This window comes from Podarcis bocagei (assembly GCF_964188305.1).
Source record: "Podarcis bocagei genome assembly, chromosome: 3".
Lineage (NCBI taxonomy): Eukaryota > Metazoa > Chordata > Lepidosauria > Squamata > Lacertidae > Podarcis > Podarcis bocagei.
The window spans coordinates 29,598,991-29,615,618 of record NC_138127.1 but is presented as its reverse complement, the minus strand read 5'-3'; the positions used below and the strand labels follow the sequence as shown (position 1 = coordinate 29,615,618).

At 43.0% G+C, this 16,628-nt stretch overlaps 1 protein-coding gene across 3 annotated transcripts in view; it reads left to right on the top strand.

Annotated features, from left to right (window-relative positions):
* MAP3K7 (mitogen-activated protein kinase kinase kinase 7) overlaps nucleotides 1-16,628 on the top strand; it is a 45,535-nt gene that overhangs the window by 12,221 nt on the left and 16,686 nt on the right. For 2 of the 3 annotated variants that reach the window (XM_081186606.1, XM_081186605.1), the window contains exons 9-11: nucleotides 6,299-6,380; nucleotides 7,761-7,912; nucleotides 8,354-8,513. In XM_081186606.1, coding sequence (XP_081042732.1) covers nucleotides 6,299-6,380; nucleotides 7,761-7,912; nucleotides 8,354-8,513 — 394 coding nt within the window. Of the gene's footprint in view, nucleotides 1-6,298; nucleotides 6,381-7,760; nucleotides 7,913-8,353; nucleotides 8,514-12,028; nucleotides 12,110-16,628 lie in introns of all 3 variants that reach the window. The other variant, XM_081186604.1, reaches the window with a different exon arrangement.

Below are 16,628 nucleotides of genomic sequence, written 5' to 3'. Positions count from 1 at the left end.
CATTGTTAAGCCCAAACTATAGTTTATTAAAATTATGGTTTGAGCCTTACTTTTGAATATAAATCATGTTTAAACTAACCACAGTTCCTGCAAGTTTGGTCATAGCAAGGAACTCTGGTTTGTTTAAAAGCAGATACTGAAGATCCTCATGTCAGGTGAAAAGAGGGGAGCTTTGAAGTCTGAGATTTTCCAGATTCCCATAGCATTTTGTGATGGGATGATTAGCTGCTTGTGCGTAAAATCGTGATCCCTCAGAGTTTGTGCAACTCCACAAACCTCTGTGTGGGACAGAGCTCCTCAGACATGTCTGCCCTAGTCACTTGCAGATTCCGACAGTGGTTGCTTTCGGAAGCGCTTCCAGCATAGAAGCTCCTTAACAGAAATACGTCTTCTGGACTCACGACGTGACAGCTTCCGGCGAGGAATGGGTCTCCCTATGGGAGCTTCTGACACCTCCCCGCTGTTCTCGCTGGACATGTCCCTGAGCCCTCCCTCTTCCCTGCTAGTTCCTGCTTTAGCTGCTGCGTCTCTCTCCGCATTCATGAGACCTTCCTCCAGAGACCCATCTCTCCCCCTGCTGGTCCCTGCTTTCGCTGCTGATTCCCTCCCAGCCTCCGTGAGCCCTCTCCCCACCTGTTCCTCCGATGGCAGTTCCCTGACATCCACCTCCCCTCCAGGACCCCCTTCACCCCCGCCCATTCCCTCTCCTCTGGGCGGTGAGGAGGTAAAACCCCGAAAAGAATCCTCTTCATCTTCAGACGTCTCGAACATTTCCCTCCATCGGTCTCCGTTCCGGCTCGCTGAATCCTCCTCCTCCTCGGAATCAGTGAACCCCTCCAACTCTTCTTCTTCGTCGGTGGTGGCAAAGTATTCCCTCCGGAACCTCGCCACTGGCTGAGGTTTACGTGGGAACCTCTGATGAAACGTTTCTATTAAAACCTCGTCATTGACATCCTCTGCCATGACCCAGGTGTTTTCCGACTCCGGTTCCCCTTCCCACGTTACCAAATACTCTACTTGATCTCCCTTCCACCTGGAGTCGAGAATCTCCGCTACATGGTAGCTGTGTTCCTTCTCCTCCATTGCTGGTCCCCGAGTGACCCTCCCTTCTCTGTCCCCTTTATACGGTGACAGCAACGACCTGTGGAAAACTGGATGCAGCTTCATGTGGTTCGGTAACCGGAGTCTGAAAGCCACTGGGTTGACCTGTTGCGTGACTTCAAATGGGCCCAGTCTTTTGGGTCTTAACTTCTTACAACCCCCTTTGAATGGTAACCCTTGGGTTGACAGCCACACCTGGTCCCCCACCCTAATGGTTTCACCTTCTCTTCTGTTTTTGTCTGCCTGCCTCTTATATTCCTCCTTGGCCCTGTCTAAGTTAAGTTGGAGCTGGCGATGGATCGCTTCCATTTCTTCTACGAACTGTTCGGCAGCTGGAACGCTCCAGTTCTCCCCTTCCCCCCCTGGGAAAGCTCGGGGATGGCACCCGTAATTAGCCAAAAAGGGGCTCATCCCCGTGGACACGTTCTCCGCATTGTTGTAGGCAAATTCTGCCAACGCCAGCTTCTCCACCCAATCATTCTCTCTGTCATTCACATAACACCTCAAATATTGCTGGAGGATGCCATTGGCTCTTTCCGCCTGCCCGTTGGTTTCAGGATGCCGGGCAGTCGAAAAATTGACCTCTACATGCAGTAAGCTCATGAGCTTCCTCCAGAACCTGGAAGTAAATTGTTTCCCTCGGTCTGAAACCACCCTCAAGGGGGCGCCATGCAACCTAAACACATTTTCTACAAACAATTTAGCGGTTTCTTCTGCCGTGACAGCATGTGAGCAGGCTATAAAGTGGGCCATTTTGGTTAACAGGTCTACCACAACCATGATGGCTGTTTTCCCTCTGGACCTTGGCAGATCAGTCATGAAATCTATTGCCACTGTTTCCCATGGTCTTTCAGGTGTGGGTAGTGGTTCTAATAACCCTGCCGGTGCCCGCCTCTCCCCCTTGGCTCGCTGGCATTGGTCACACCCTCTCACATACTCCCTCACATCTTCCCTGACCTTGGGCCACCAAAATTCCCTGGTAACCAGCCACATGGTTTTGTGTTGCCCAAAATGCCCTGCTGTGGGGCTATCGTGCAGTTGCTTGAGTACCTTCTCCCTCAAATCACCTTCAGGTATATATAACGCTCCCTTGTAATACAACGCCCCGTTTCTCTCCTCAAAACCCCCGGGTTTGTCTCCCTCCCTCCTGAGACCCCTGAGTTTGTCCTGGGCGTATTCATCATGCACCGTACCCTCTACCAGTTCCCTTTGCCCCACCAATGCCCCCCCCACACACACCCAGCGGTCCTCTGGAATGACATGTGTTTCTTCGGGTGCTCCCTCCCCCTCCAAATATTCAGGTTTGCGTGAGAGAGCGTCCGCCCTAACGTTCTCTGGGCCTGGCACGTAACAAATCTCAAAGTTAAATTTGGAGAACTCCTGGGCCCATCTCAACTGCCGTTGGTTGAGCACTCGCGCCGTTCTCCAATACTCTAGGTTCTTATGGTCAGTGCACACTTGCACCTTATGTTGTGCACCAATTAGCAGGTGCCTCCATCTCCGGAAAGCCTCATGAATAGCAAGAAGTTCTCGGTCGTACACCGTGTAGTTCCTCTCGGATTTGTTCAGCTTTCGCGAAAAAAAGGCACACGGTCTCCACTCTGACTCCTCCTTCCCTGGCTGCAGAAGAAGCACCGCCCCTATGGCTCGGTCTGATGCGTCTGTTTCGACTCTCAGCTTTTTTTGTAAATCCACATGCAGAAGTTGTCCTTCAGAGGCGAAGGCCCTTTTTAGTTCCTCAAACGCTCGCTCCGCCTCCGCAGTCCAAACAAATTTCTTCTTACTGCTGAGACAGTCCGTTATGGGCGCCGTCAGGTGGGCAAAGTTTCGGATGAACTTACGATAAAAGTTCCCAAACCCTAGGAACCTCTGCACATCCTTCTTGGTTTTGGGTGTTTTCCATTCCAGCACTGCCTGGACCTTGCCGGGATCCATGGCCAATCCCTTGTCTGACAGGCGGTACCCCAGGAATTCCACCTCCTTGGTATGGAACTGACACTTCTCCAGTTTCACCCACAGCCTGTTGGCTTGCAGCCTGCTCAACACTTCTCTGACGTCTCTCACATGCTGCTCCTCATTCTCAGAATACACCAACACGTCATCTAGGAAGGCCACGCAATTCTTGTAAAGCAAAGGCCCCAGTACGTGGTTCATAAACGATTGGAAGCACGCCGAGCCTGCTTGTAAGCCAAATGGCATCACGAGATATTCAAATGCCCCCAAAGGGGTGAACATGGTGGTTTTCCATTCATCCCCTTTCCTTATACGTATCAGGTTGTACGCCCCCCTTAGGTCCAGCTTTGTAAAAATCTTTCCCTTCCGCACCCTGGTCAAAATGTCGTCAATCCTGGGCATAGGGAAAGCCACTGGTTCTGTCACTGCATTTAACCCCCTGAAGTCACACACCAGTCTCGGCTTGTCCGTGTGTTTCTTGTCCACAAAAAACACTGGGCTACCTCCCGCTGCTTTGGACTCTCTGATGAAGCCTCTCTTCAGGTTCTTGTCAATGAACTCTCTTAGCTCCTGCATTTCTCTGTCTGACATGGCATACAACTTGCCTACAGGAAGCTGTGCTCCAGGGAGTAAATTGATTTGACAGTCAAAGGGCCTATGCGGGGGTAGTTGGTCAGCTTCCTTCTCGCTGAACACGTCGCTGAGATCTGCGTATTGTGGTGGTACCTTCACCTTCTCCATTACTTCCGTCCCTGCTAGGGTGGCTTGGGCCCCTGCTGAACCCTTTCCCCCTTTGCAGTGTTCTAAGCAATGTGCTGAACCAAAGGAAACCACTCTCTGATGCCAGCCCACCAGCGGATCATGTAGCGCTAGCCAGCTCATCCCCAAAATAATAGGAGCTCCTCCCAAGGTGGCCACATTAAATGCTATCAGTTCTGTGTGCCTTGCCACCCTCATTATCATTGGGACGGTCTGCAAGCTGACTTCTCCTCCCAACAACTCCCTGCCATCGATCGTGGTCACCTGCAGGGGGTTGCTTAAAGGGATCGTCTGTATCTGGTGTTCAGCAGCAAACTCTTTGCTCATAAAATTGCAGGAGCTGCCTGAGTCCAACAGCGCCTTTATCTTTAGGGGGTGTCCATTTTGCAGCTCTAGCGACACTTCAATCACTAGAGCAGGTTGAGGAGCTTCTGGCATGGGCACTTTCACTGCTCTTCGGCCTGGCTGCTGTGCCCCGACTGTGGCAACCAGGCGTTGGCTTTTACCTGCTCCGGTTTTCCCTCCTCTCTTCCTTCAACAGCTCCCACCATCCCTTGCCATTCCTTCCTCTGGGGGCAGACTCTGGCAAAGTGACCTGGCTGTTGGCAGAGATAGCATTTCCGGGCGCCTTTTCCCTCCTTCTTTCCCCCCTCACTGGGTTTTGAAACTGCGCGCGCGCGCGCTGTTCCGATTTCCATCGGCTCTGCCGGCGGGAAAGTTGTCTCTGGAATGTCAGGAATGCGGAACTCCTTCCAGCGTTCCCCCTTCCCTTCCCGCCTCTCCAAAGCTCTCGCCTCCTGGCGCGCTCCTATGGTCAGCGCAGATTTAGTCAGCTGATCCATAGAATCCGCCCTAGGACCCCGGGAAAGTTCGTCTTTCACAGCCGAAGCAAGGCCTTCTTCAAAAAGCATTTGAATGGGTGCCGCCGATAAATCCCACCCCAATCTGTGAACCAGCATGGTGAACTCAGTCCAGTACTCACGGACAGATCGGCTTCCCTGCTTGCAAGCCATTAGCTGTCTGCGCACCACTCCCTCCTCAATATCGCTGGAAAACATGAGATCCATTGCACGAAAGAACTTCATGGTGTCCTTTAGGACGTCATTGTGCGTTGCCATCAGGGGTCGAACCCAGTCCCTCGCCCCCCTCTCAAGATGCCCAATCACGAAAGCCACTCGCGATTCCTCATCAGGGAATTCATCAAACTGCACATTGAGGGCATATTGCATCTCTGTCCTAAAGGCATGATAGTCCTTGGGGTCCCCCCCAAACTTCTGCACCAATCCTGGTACCTTTCTGTTGAACTGGGTGGCTCTCCCCTTCTTGTCTGCATCCTGAGCCCTTCTCTCCTCAAGCCTCGCCGTCTGCAGCGCCAGCTGGATTTCCAATGCTCGGTACCTTTCTTCCAAGCTTGGACCCGCTCCAACTCCTGCCCCTCCGGTTCCGGCTGGGTCGCTCATGATGCCTTCTCCTGCACAGGCAGCTTACAGAGACTGTCGGAATGCTGTGATGGGATGATTAGCTGCTTGTGCGTAAAATCGTGATCCCTCAGAGTTTGTGCAACTCCACAAACCTCTGTGTGGGACAGAGCTCCTCAGACATGTCTGCCCTAGTCACTTGCAGATTCCGACAGTGGTTGCTTTCGGAAGCGCTTCCAGCATAGAAGCTCCTTAACGGAAATATGTCTTCTGGACTCACGACGTGACAGCTTCCGGCGAGGAATGGGTCTCCCTATGGGAGCTTCTGACACCTCCCCGCTGTTCTCGCTGGACGTGTCCCTGAGCCCTCCCTCTTCCCTGCTAGTTCCTGCTTTAGCTGCTGCGTCTCTCTCCGCATTCATGAGACCTTCCTCCAGAGACCCATCTCTCCCCCTGCTGGTCCCTGCTTTCGCTGCTGATTCCCTCCCAGCCTCCGTGAGCCCTCTCCCCACCTGTTCCTCCGATGGCAGTTCCCTGACACATTTCACCTAGGAATCCTCTTTCGACTACCTGTAACAGTTTCAGCCTTACAACCTAATTACAGCAATCTTATTATAACTGGAGTCAACTTTGCAAAATGAATACTGCCTTTCATTACTGAACATCAGGCTTGTCTAGTGAGTAATGTTTCAGTATATTTTGACTGATGCTATTAAACAAATGTTGCCATTTATCACAGTAGAAAGACTGCATACATCTTTTAAAAATAATGTTAGCTGAGTTGTCTTTTGCCTGATAGCAGCATACATATGAATCATGCTACATCTCTCCTTGTACTTATGTCTGTTTGACATTTTTATGTTGTCATGACTTTTTAGTTAAAGAATAAACTGGCTTTATACCAAACATCGAACCACACATTTTGAGAATCAAGTTGAAGATCTTAGGGAGTTTACTAAAATAATATATACAGTATTGATTTTTCCTGTTTCATGTTCTGTCCAGTGAGCCAGGAGACAAAATGAATTTGTCGATCATTGAGCTTTTCCTCCTTTACGTCTTTGCAGTACTTTCCAGGAGCAGAGGAACCCCTACAATACCCTTGTCAGTATTCTGATGAAGGCCAAAGCAACTCTGCCACTAGTACAGGTAAGTAGATTATATGCATAAGTAGTTGATTATTAATTAAGACTGTGTAGAATTAAAAACATGCACAATGTCCTATTGCTCATTGTGTCAGCAAATGAATAGTATAGGCATAGCCCAGAACCACTGCACTAGTATGAGTTCCCAATTTACAGTTTCTATTCTAGTGCTAACGCAGCAAAAGATAAGTTAGTTCTTGGTATGAGCTTTCGTGTGCATGCACACTTCTTCAGATATCTGAAGAAGTGTGCATGCACACGAAAGCTCATACCAAGAACTAACTTAGTTGGTCTTTAAGGTGCTACTGGAAGGAATTTTTTTATTTTGACTATGGCAGACCAACACGGCTACCTATCTACTGCAGCAAAAGATGTCATATTGGCGCAGCAGTATTTGGTATAACTCTAGAAACAAGCAACCTTTTTTCTTTTGTAGCATTGTACTAAGCTGTCATGGTAAGACTCACCTACATACTGTTTCAGATGTTTCTTTCAGACACCATGAAACAACCATTGTGTTTAATATTTTCTTAATATGGGCTGTAACCCGCAGACAGCATAGGAACAGGAAGCTCTCTTATACTGAGTCAGTTCTTTGCTCAGTGTTTTCTTGATTGTCAGAAAGCAGAATTCCAGACAGTAGTCTTTCCCAACCCTGCCTGGAAAGACCACAGAGCCTCTGCTCTGCCACTGAGATACAACCCTTCCCCACAGAGAGTTAGTTCTGCTTCTTATGCCTTAAATATTTGAAGCATAAATGTTTATGCCTCAAATGCCTTACATACAGTAAGTCTGTAGATAAACAGTGCTGCAGAGTGTAAGATATTCTTTCTTGTAGTTGATTGACAGTACGATGATTTCAACAGACTAAGGAATCCTTTTCACACAAAGTTACTGTGAAATGCCTTAACTCATATGTGGAGAAATTACCTGGAAGCTAGCTTTATGTTCAGATTTAGTTCTATCCATCTCATATACTCACAGAAAGAAATAAACAAGATAAGAACTTTGCAGTCCATATTTAAAAGATATGCAGGATCATTCTATTCTGAAACCGGGGTTTAGCTGAAACACCTAAGCCTTCTAAAGAAGGATTTATGTCAGCAGAACTGGTATCCATTAGCAGCACTGCCTGTCATGTTTCCAAACAAAATGCCTTTAGTACTAGTGATTTGTTGTGTTGGGAGGATGAATTTGATTTTCATATACTGGGATAAATCTGTAACTCTAACAGATATGTTAAGGCTGTAGTTATTCAGTCTAGTTGGGTTTTTTAAAAAAATAATAATCTAAAAATAAATAGAATACAACCAATATTTAAAACTGTAGCTTTGTAGTCATGAGTGACTTCTCAAGTAAAGTAACATACTTCTAAAATGTATAGGTTCCTTCATGGATATGACTTCCACAAATACTAGTAACAAGAGTGATGCCAACATGGAACCAAATGACTTTCCAGGAACTGCTACCAATGACACTATTAAACGCTTGGAGTCAAAACTGGCCCAGCAGATGAAAAATTCAGCAAAGCAGTCGGTAAGAACATAGAAATAATAGTCATTAAGGAAACTTTAAATCGAAATAATGAGATCTCCCTAACCATTACTGCTTGAAAAATACATATTAAATTATTTTAAAACTCTGACAATAAGTACATATTCAGAGTTTGTGACAAAAAAATACACAAGATTTAAAGACATTTATCAAATCTAACTACTACTAGTTTTGTTATGGAGATCCAGGTTTGCAGAGAGAATAAAAAATAAGTTCCATGCCTTAAACATATGTTTATACCTTAACAGAAGCATAAACCTACTGCCTACTCTTCTTCTGAGAGTGGTTATTATGGGCTTGCCTATCATCTTAAGAACTAATTGAAAATGGCAGCTGCAGATGTAGTATTCATGCAAACTTTATTTGTTCACCCATTTCTGCAATTAGTTTTTGAATCATTGTAAAGTGTTTCATTTTCTGCAGGGAGAGCCTGGCCGTTTGAGCTTACCTCCATCTCGCGGTAGCAGTGTCGAGAGCTTGTCAGATGTTCGTGGGCGACCGCAGTCAACCCTTGTTTCGGGAGAAAGCAAACGAATGAGTGCTGATATGTCTGAAATTGAAGCAAGAATTGCTGCTACCACAGGTAAAAGAATCTTACTAAACAGCTAGGCAAATGGGACTGAGATCAATAAGTTCTACCAGGGGCTATAGGACCAAAATGAACAGAGAGAGCTGCATTGTAGGAGGAGAAAATCATCCACAATCAGGTGGATGAACCTTGCACGAGTGGAGCTTGCTGGCACAAGATGTATCTCCCTGAGGACTGCAGGAGAGAAGGATCATTTTGTCAGCTGTGCACATTTGTGATGCTATTTAATTCTACACGCCCACCCCCATCCTTCGCCATTGAAACAGGTTATGCTGGGTGCAGTCTGACTCTCAGTTAAGTGCACTTGGGTTGCAAGAAGATGAGTGAGGTATATATGCAATTATTTTTGCCTTCTCTGGGTATGTCCATGACTATTAAAGTTGGTCACTTTATTTTTCTAAATCTATGCAGTTCCCTTTAGGACTGAATGTTTTCATTTGCCTGGAATTCAAATATTTTCTGCATTTTAAGAACAGCTGGTTTAATTGAAAAACTGGAATTCTCCACATGTAAGAGGAAACTGGTGCATACGTAAGGTAGCTATTATTAAATTAAAATACGGTGATCTTTTGTAGAGAATTCTAGTTACTCTTTACTATATCGTAACTAAAAAGTGTTGTGTATGGCCTTTTATAATGAACTCTGAATACAAGTCTGTGATTTAAAGGATGCCTCAATGGCCAGAATGCACAGAATTCATAAACAGAACAGAAAATTGCATGCCTACTCATCATCCTGAAATGGTTGGAAGGCAGAAGCTGCTGTCTCAGAGCATGGGAACAAAGGCAAAGTGCGTGCCCAGACTTTGTTTCAGGGCCTTTCTCCCAGCTGCTCCCAATAGATCAGAGTTGCCAGGGGCTTCCAAGTGAACCTTCTCAAGGAGCCCCTCAAATATTTGGTATGATCAAAGCTGAGGCAGAGAGCATGTCTGGAGTATTTGACAGCGTTAATCTTGTGTTGTGCAGAGGGAGGTGCCTAAATGGGGCCAGAGCATCCACTTTTTTCTACCCTGGCTTGAGGTCTGAAAGGATCTAAATAAAGCTTCCATTTCCGTTTTTTAGTAAATTAGTGGAGTACCTAAAATGTACTATGTCGCTAATTATAATACCATAATTTATTCTAAAAGGCAACCACAGCTTAATTGGGATTGTCATAACTAAAACAATGTTGTTTAATCTATTTGTATATTAAAGATAGGGGACACGGGTGGCGCTGTGGGTAAAAACCTCAGAGCCTAGGACTTGCCGATCGCATGGTCGGCGGTTCGAATCCCCACGACGGGGTGCGCTCCCATTGCTCGGTCCCAGCGCCTGCCAACCTAGCAGTTCGAAAGCACCCCCGGGTGCAAGTAGATAAATAGGGACTGCTTACTAGCGGGAAGGTAAACGGCGTTCCGTGTGCTGCGCTGGCTCACCAGATGCAGCTTGTCACGCTGGCCACGTGACCCGGAAGTGTCTGCGGACAGCGCTGGCTCCTGGCCTCTAGAGTGAGATGAGCGCACAACCCTAGAGTCTGGCAAGACTGGCCCGTATGGGCAGGGGTACCTTTACCTTTATATTAAAGATGGGTTTTTTGTACTATGGAAAATTATTGGTATTCTGAACCTGTTAATGTGCCCTTACTAAACAGACATTTTTATTTTCTCAATCAACCTTTCTGTTGCTTACTTCTGGTGAGATATTGGCCGAACAACGCTGAAGCAAAGTTTTCAACAGGCAAATGGGATGACTAAATCCCAGCCTTTGAGATCGTAGGTTCTCTTCTGTCAGTAATAGTTCAACATTTATTATGTCCTTGTAATGGCTACAGTTGCATTCCTGTACAAAATTAACGAAGAGAAAGTCCCATTGAACATTCATACACATGAATTCAATGAGTAGACATGCGTAGGATTGTGTTTTTAAATTACATTTTGACTACACACTCACTTCATTAGGAGACATAAAACCAATATACACACTGGAACTGATACTGGTTTGTCATTAGTTTTTATACTAGATCAGTTTCCTGACTTCAATGGAGCAGTAGAGAAAACTGAGAGGCAATTCTTTGTTCTTAGATTTTGATCTGGGTATCCTTTTGATTTAAAGAAGGCTAATTTGAAAATGTCAAGTACCCAAATCAATAACATATAATTCCAGGAGAAACTTCAAAATGCAGATCATCTAATTATGTTTATGTAAATGTGGTGGAGCAGAATGCTCCAATTCCATGACTGTCTAAATCAGAAGTTATGGTGCCTAGAATAAAATGAATGTTTTAAAGATTGGTGTGTGGCCTCTATTAGAAAACCAATGAGAGCAATAACTCCTGCTTATATGCTCTTAATGCAAGCAATTGGCTAAAGCAACAGAATTTAAATCTTTTAACTACAGGGAATGTTGCCTATGGTCAGATCTGCTATGTTCATCCTATTATTAGTAGTAGTGGTGGTGGTGGTAGCAGTAGTATATACTGCCCTATACCCGCAGTTCTACATTCTAGTCCAGAAGTAATCTATATTTGGAGCTGGCAGTATTACTGTTATTTATTTATGTTTGTGGCCCACTCTTTTCCATAAGGTCCCAGGGCATGTTACATCTTAGAAATAGAATAGAATACAATACTGTAAAACAAACTTACCCCAACTTAGAAGTACCACACAATACATACATATCAACGAACCCGATGGTATACAGGGATTGGTGAAGGCACTAAATATTGCTAGATTCTCATCCACCGTATTCATAAGATTTTTATAGAACAGCATTCCCAGACCTGTTATTTGTTCTTAATAAGGAGCTTTTAACATAACTCGTTGGGCCATTATACCACCACTGTCACCACCCTTCTTTATGTTACTGGTAGCATTAACAGCTGTATTTAATTCCAAAGCTTTCCATTACACATTTCACTTCCAGAAAATACTTATATTCCATCATTTTAATCTTTCATTTGTGTTTAATATTATGGAGGTTGCTGATTCTGACTCCCCTTCAAAATGGCAGTTCCAGTCAGTTTCCAGCTGAAAAGTGGGTGGCAGGGAATAATCTGGCAATGTTAGTGCACGTAAATCAAAAAAGCTTTCTTGAAAACGTATAGGCGTTTTCACTAAAATCTTTTGAGAGGAACACTTTTTAGAAAATATTTGGAATGCCACATGCGGCAGACATCTTATTAGTATATTAGTGAAGTGGAGCTGGTGGACAGTTTAGTTTATTTTGTGACCAGACTTTGGTTTTCCCTGTCTCCTTTACCATCCCGCTTTGTTTGTTTGGATTTTGTCTTTCTAACTATAACTAATAAAGTGCTGTGTTACGTTGTTGACCGTACTTATGTTTGTTGCCCTTAACAAATGCTTTAGAGTTTTGAGCATGAATGGAAAGCTGTGCAGACCATTCTGCATGACCTTTTTTGCATGGTCTCCAGTTTAACCAAGTTGAGTAAAAGGTGCAGTTTTAGTCTGAATGATTTGTGTTAAAATTGTAGTCGTTTGCATGTGTATTGTATGTGTGTATGTGTTTTTTCAGCCTTTTCCAAACCTAAACGAGGCCATCGTAAAACTGCTTCATTTGGCAACATTCTGGATGTCCCAGAGATCATCAAACCAGGTATCACATACCGGCAAAGTGGGCCATTGACATGGATGCTGGAATAATGATCAGTTCTTTAAATACTTCTTGCTCCTGTTAATGAATTAACAAGCTGGCACTACATGCTAAAGATGCATGAGAAAAAGAAGGCTTTTGCTCCCATTGCAAATTAACACAATTCTTTGAACTAGTAAAAAATAATAATAACAGGTGAATTTGTTCAAATTCTCAGTGTAGAAAGAACTTGATTTTTAAAAAATGAATTATTAATATGACTCTCAGGATAAAGTTTCCTGAATTATGTCAACATACCAGTGTTGTCTTTCAAATCCAAATAGTTCTCTTCATAAAAAACCTCTTACTTAGAAAGGTTAATATGTGAAACAAGTCTGCATTTTGAATGATTAAATAACAACTACATTATCAAAATTATATCAGACCAGTTTTGGCTATAGTAATAATTAAATGGTTATTTAAACCCATGTATATGGTTTATACCAGTGCAACAGATATGGTTAAAATAACAGGTTTTAAGAAAGTATGCAATATCTATTAAGACTGACTAAATGTAGCCTGAGATATAAATGCATTTGTTACAACTATATTTTGTTAGTTTTAATTTTTACTAATTACTATTAATACATAAAGGGAATATATGGAAGGCCATGCGGTAAATAAATGACTTAAAATCAATATTTATGAATAAAAATGTAGGGCAAGATCCAGTGTTGTGCAAAGAGACTTCTCCTTCCTCTCCTCATCCCGCCTCTTCTCTTTCTCATCCACACCAAATCTGCTCTGGATGGTCCACTGGTTGATGGATACAGTCAGATTTCAGAAAAAGACACGCTTGTTATTGAAAAACACTGGTACACATGTACATTAATATATTTTCTTCTCCAAAAAGTTGCTATTCTGTCACATATGTCTTGTTACTGTGACTTCCTTCTCTCAATTTAACATTTTCACTTGGGGTGTTTTTAAGTTGATCTGCTCAAAACACTATATCCTTTCTTCATACTTTGGAACAGTCTCATCCTTAGTTATAATTAAGTTTGCCACAATAATTAAGTTTCCAGTCATAAGTAATTTAAAACAATGTATTGGATCATAATAAGTGCTCAGAGAAAGGGATTGGCAAAAGAGCACTTTCCTGTATTCCCCCAGACATCTGAAAGTTTGGTGGGCCCTTCTGAATGGGGTGAGCTATGAAGCAAGGAGCAGTTCAAAACTGGATGCATGCCTCTCCCACAGAAGTTACCTGCGCTCATTTTTTTAAAAAAATTGCAGTTCCTTCTCCCACCCCACTGCCCTGCACCTCACCTTAGCTTTGGGAGAGACTTTTAGCAGGCTTCTGGGAAGGATGGAAATGTCTCCTTCTGCAACCTTGGGATCCAAGCCATTTCTTTCTTTCTTTCTTTCTCTCTCTCTCTCTCTCTCTCTCTCTCTCTCTCTCTCTCTCTTTCTGCAAATTCAAGCAGCATAATTTTTGGTTGTAAGGACAGATTGTCATAAATCTCATGACAGCTGTTTTTACTTGATAGCAAAAGCTTTTTATCGCAGAAAATGCTACCACATGTATGAGTTACCTCCTGTGGTAGAGTGACATTCCCCAACAAGTATCTGTGTTGGTTTTATAGATCTTATTCAAATCATGTGACAGTACAGGGAAGTGTTAGCAATAAGAATCTTATACAGAGTGCAGTGCTGGAAAGGAGGGGACAGGAAGCATTCTCTGTGAACTTCTTGATTTATTTTAGGGTCCAAGTCTATTTTTGTCAACTTTATAATTAAATAGGAATGACGCCTGTTGAGTAATGAATGCTCTATGTAAGATTGACAAATATACAGAAACAAAGTGACAATCAAAACATTCTTAACAAATGACCTTCATATAGTAGTCATTCCTAGCCAAATAGCTTAGCGAGTTTCATGTACCAAATATTTACAAAAGTTCTATTACACCCTGAGTTAAAAAATGAATACAATGTTATGTGATGTCTTAGGACATAGCAAAGAAAGCTTTGAAAGGAATTCTAAATAGTCAAGATGTAATGCATAGCCTAGAACTTGGCCTGGAAACAAAGGCCAACACCTCTGCTCTTGCCCAAGTGATAAGGAATCTCTGGTGACAAGTGGCTAGGAACTTCTTCATTACATTCTCAGCAATCCCAAGTGTTTCTGGAACAACAGTAACAAATGAATTCAGTCATAAACTTTTGTAGGCATGGAGATCACATTTTCAGATGAATGAAATACAGTATTTTCATTGAACCTGTTTTTCATATATGTTTATGAGGAAAATTGGCATGCCAAACATTTATTCATAAATGTTTTGCACAGGATGGCATTTGCATTATTATTTTTTACATATTTCCTGTGTTTTTTACTTTGGGATTCACTGTTGGCTCAGATCAATCTATTTCTGGTTGTGCCAGTTTCACAATATTATTTCATGTATCTCAATATTATTTCATGTATCTCATTTCCAGAGTCCAAGTTTGTTTTAAACTGCACCAAAATATGCATTTTTTTAAACATTTCTTCACAAGGTGCACATTATTTGTATGCATTTTGGAATTTATTTTGAGTCAAGATTTGTGAAAAACAAAGGGTTAATGCATTCCATTCCACAAATCCAGGAAGCGCAAATCCAATTCACTTAAAATGCAGAGCTAACAAAATATGCAAGTATTCTACTTGATAGCTAGGGGTTCTAGCTAGCTAGTTCATTAGCAAGTTACAGTTGTGAGGTTGTAATATAATTAAAAGCAGGGATTGTTAATCTTTTGGGGCACATTTGTTATTTGGAGGCAGTGCCATGAGTGCCAGTCATAAAATGGCTGCCGGGGGGCATAGCACAAAATGGCTGCCATATCTAAAAGAGCAGAAAGTGACAGGACCACAAAATGGTGCAGACCCCTCTCTCTAAGATAATAAGCCATTGCCATATTTGCACCTATTTTCTGCTCAGAACAGAAGGGTGAGCGTGAAGTGTGGTCATGTTTCAGGGGACATATTCCATGTAGGAGAGGCCAAAATAGTGCAAACAGCAACAGGACAAAAAGGACATTTATTCTCATTCTTTCCAGATTTTTGATGGGACATTTACTGAGACCTGTTGCAGGCACCATAGGAGGTACTGGCAGGCACACTGGTGCCCACAAGTGCCTCATTGATAACCCTGATTTAAGCCCTTTTAATTTACTCATGCTTCTGTATACTGTTCAATGTATCCTTTGCCACAATCCCTCAACTAAAACAGCTAGAGTGACAGATTCTACAGTATCTATAACACTTCTCAAGGGAAGGATTTGAACCAGAATTTAAAGTAAAGAAATGTTACTAAACACATGTATTGATTGGTGGTCAGTACACATATCTCCCCACCCAAAATTTGTTTACCTATCATTAAAATTTAGGGTTATGGTTCTTTTCAGAGGCTTCTCTTTACCTTTTACCCCCAAATTACGTAATCACTTGAATGGCACTCCTTGCAGTAGGATATTCTCTTGAATTTTAACAGCATTGTTTTCAGTTCGTAAAGAGTAAGATGCTTACTTCTAAAAAATAGTAGTAGTAGTAATATTTATTAAATTTACTGCCTGTTCTTCACCAGCAGTGTGGTTTACAACAATTTAAAATTCAGTATTAAAAACACTTAAAACAAATTGCAGTCACAGGAGTCCTGAAACACGCATCTCGGGTGTTAAAGGCCAATGTAAAGAGGTGCCTTTTCAGCATTCACTAAAAGCTGTATAGTGAAGGTGGCAGACATACTTTGGGTGCCACAGAAAATGCTCTCCTGGGGGCACCACCAGGACTTCTGACGGTGGCAGAAATACTAAGACCTGCTTATTTTAATACCCAAGAGCAAAGAGGGTCTATAGGAAAGGAGGCGGTCCGTCAAATATTTGGGGCCTAATCATTTGAGAGGTTTTAAACAGTAATGTGAGCACCGTGAATTGGGCCTGGAAATGAACTGGCAACCAATGTGGCTGTTTTAGAATGGGTTATATGCATTCTAAAGGCATATAATCTGGCTGCTGCATTTTGGACCAGTTGAAGTTTCTGACTTGTGTTCAAGGGTAGTGTTTATAACCGGAGATAACAGATTTCCGTGCTGGAAGCTTGTGTTTTTATGGCTGGACCCCTAAGCTGATATTGATCCAGGAGCAACAAGTATTTATCGATTTCCTGTTTGTTTGGCTGTGCTTGAGCTGCTTGCCCTATGCCAGTACTAGTTAACTGCAATGAAAATTCCTTAGCCTAACAGCTTGCTTTAAATCTCATGCTGCTAATCTGGAGGTTTCTCATTTAAAGCAGTTTGGTGTCATCAGTGCTACAGAGCACAACCTTCTTGAATATAAATATATAAAGGCATTTTTAATTCTACCCCACCCTGATTATTTTAACTTTTTGGTGGCCATGATATAATGTTTCAGCAGCACATGTGCTGGGTTCTTTAGATTCACAAATGTTGCTAATCTGAAAGGAGAATGGGAATTCCAGATATTTTTTACAAGTTTATTTCAGT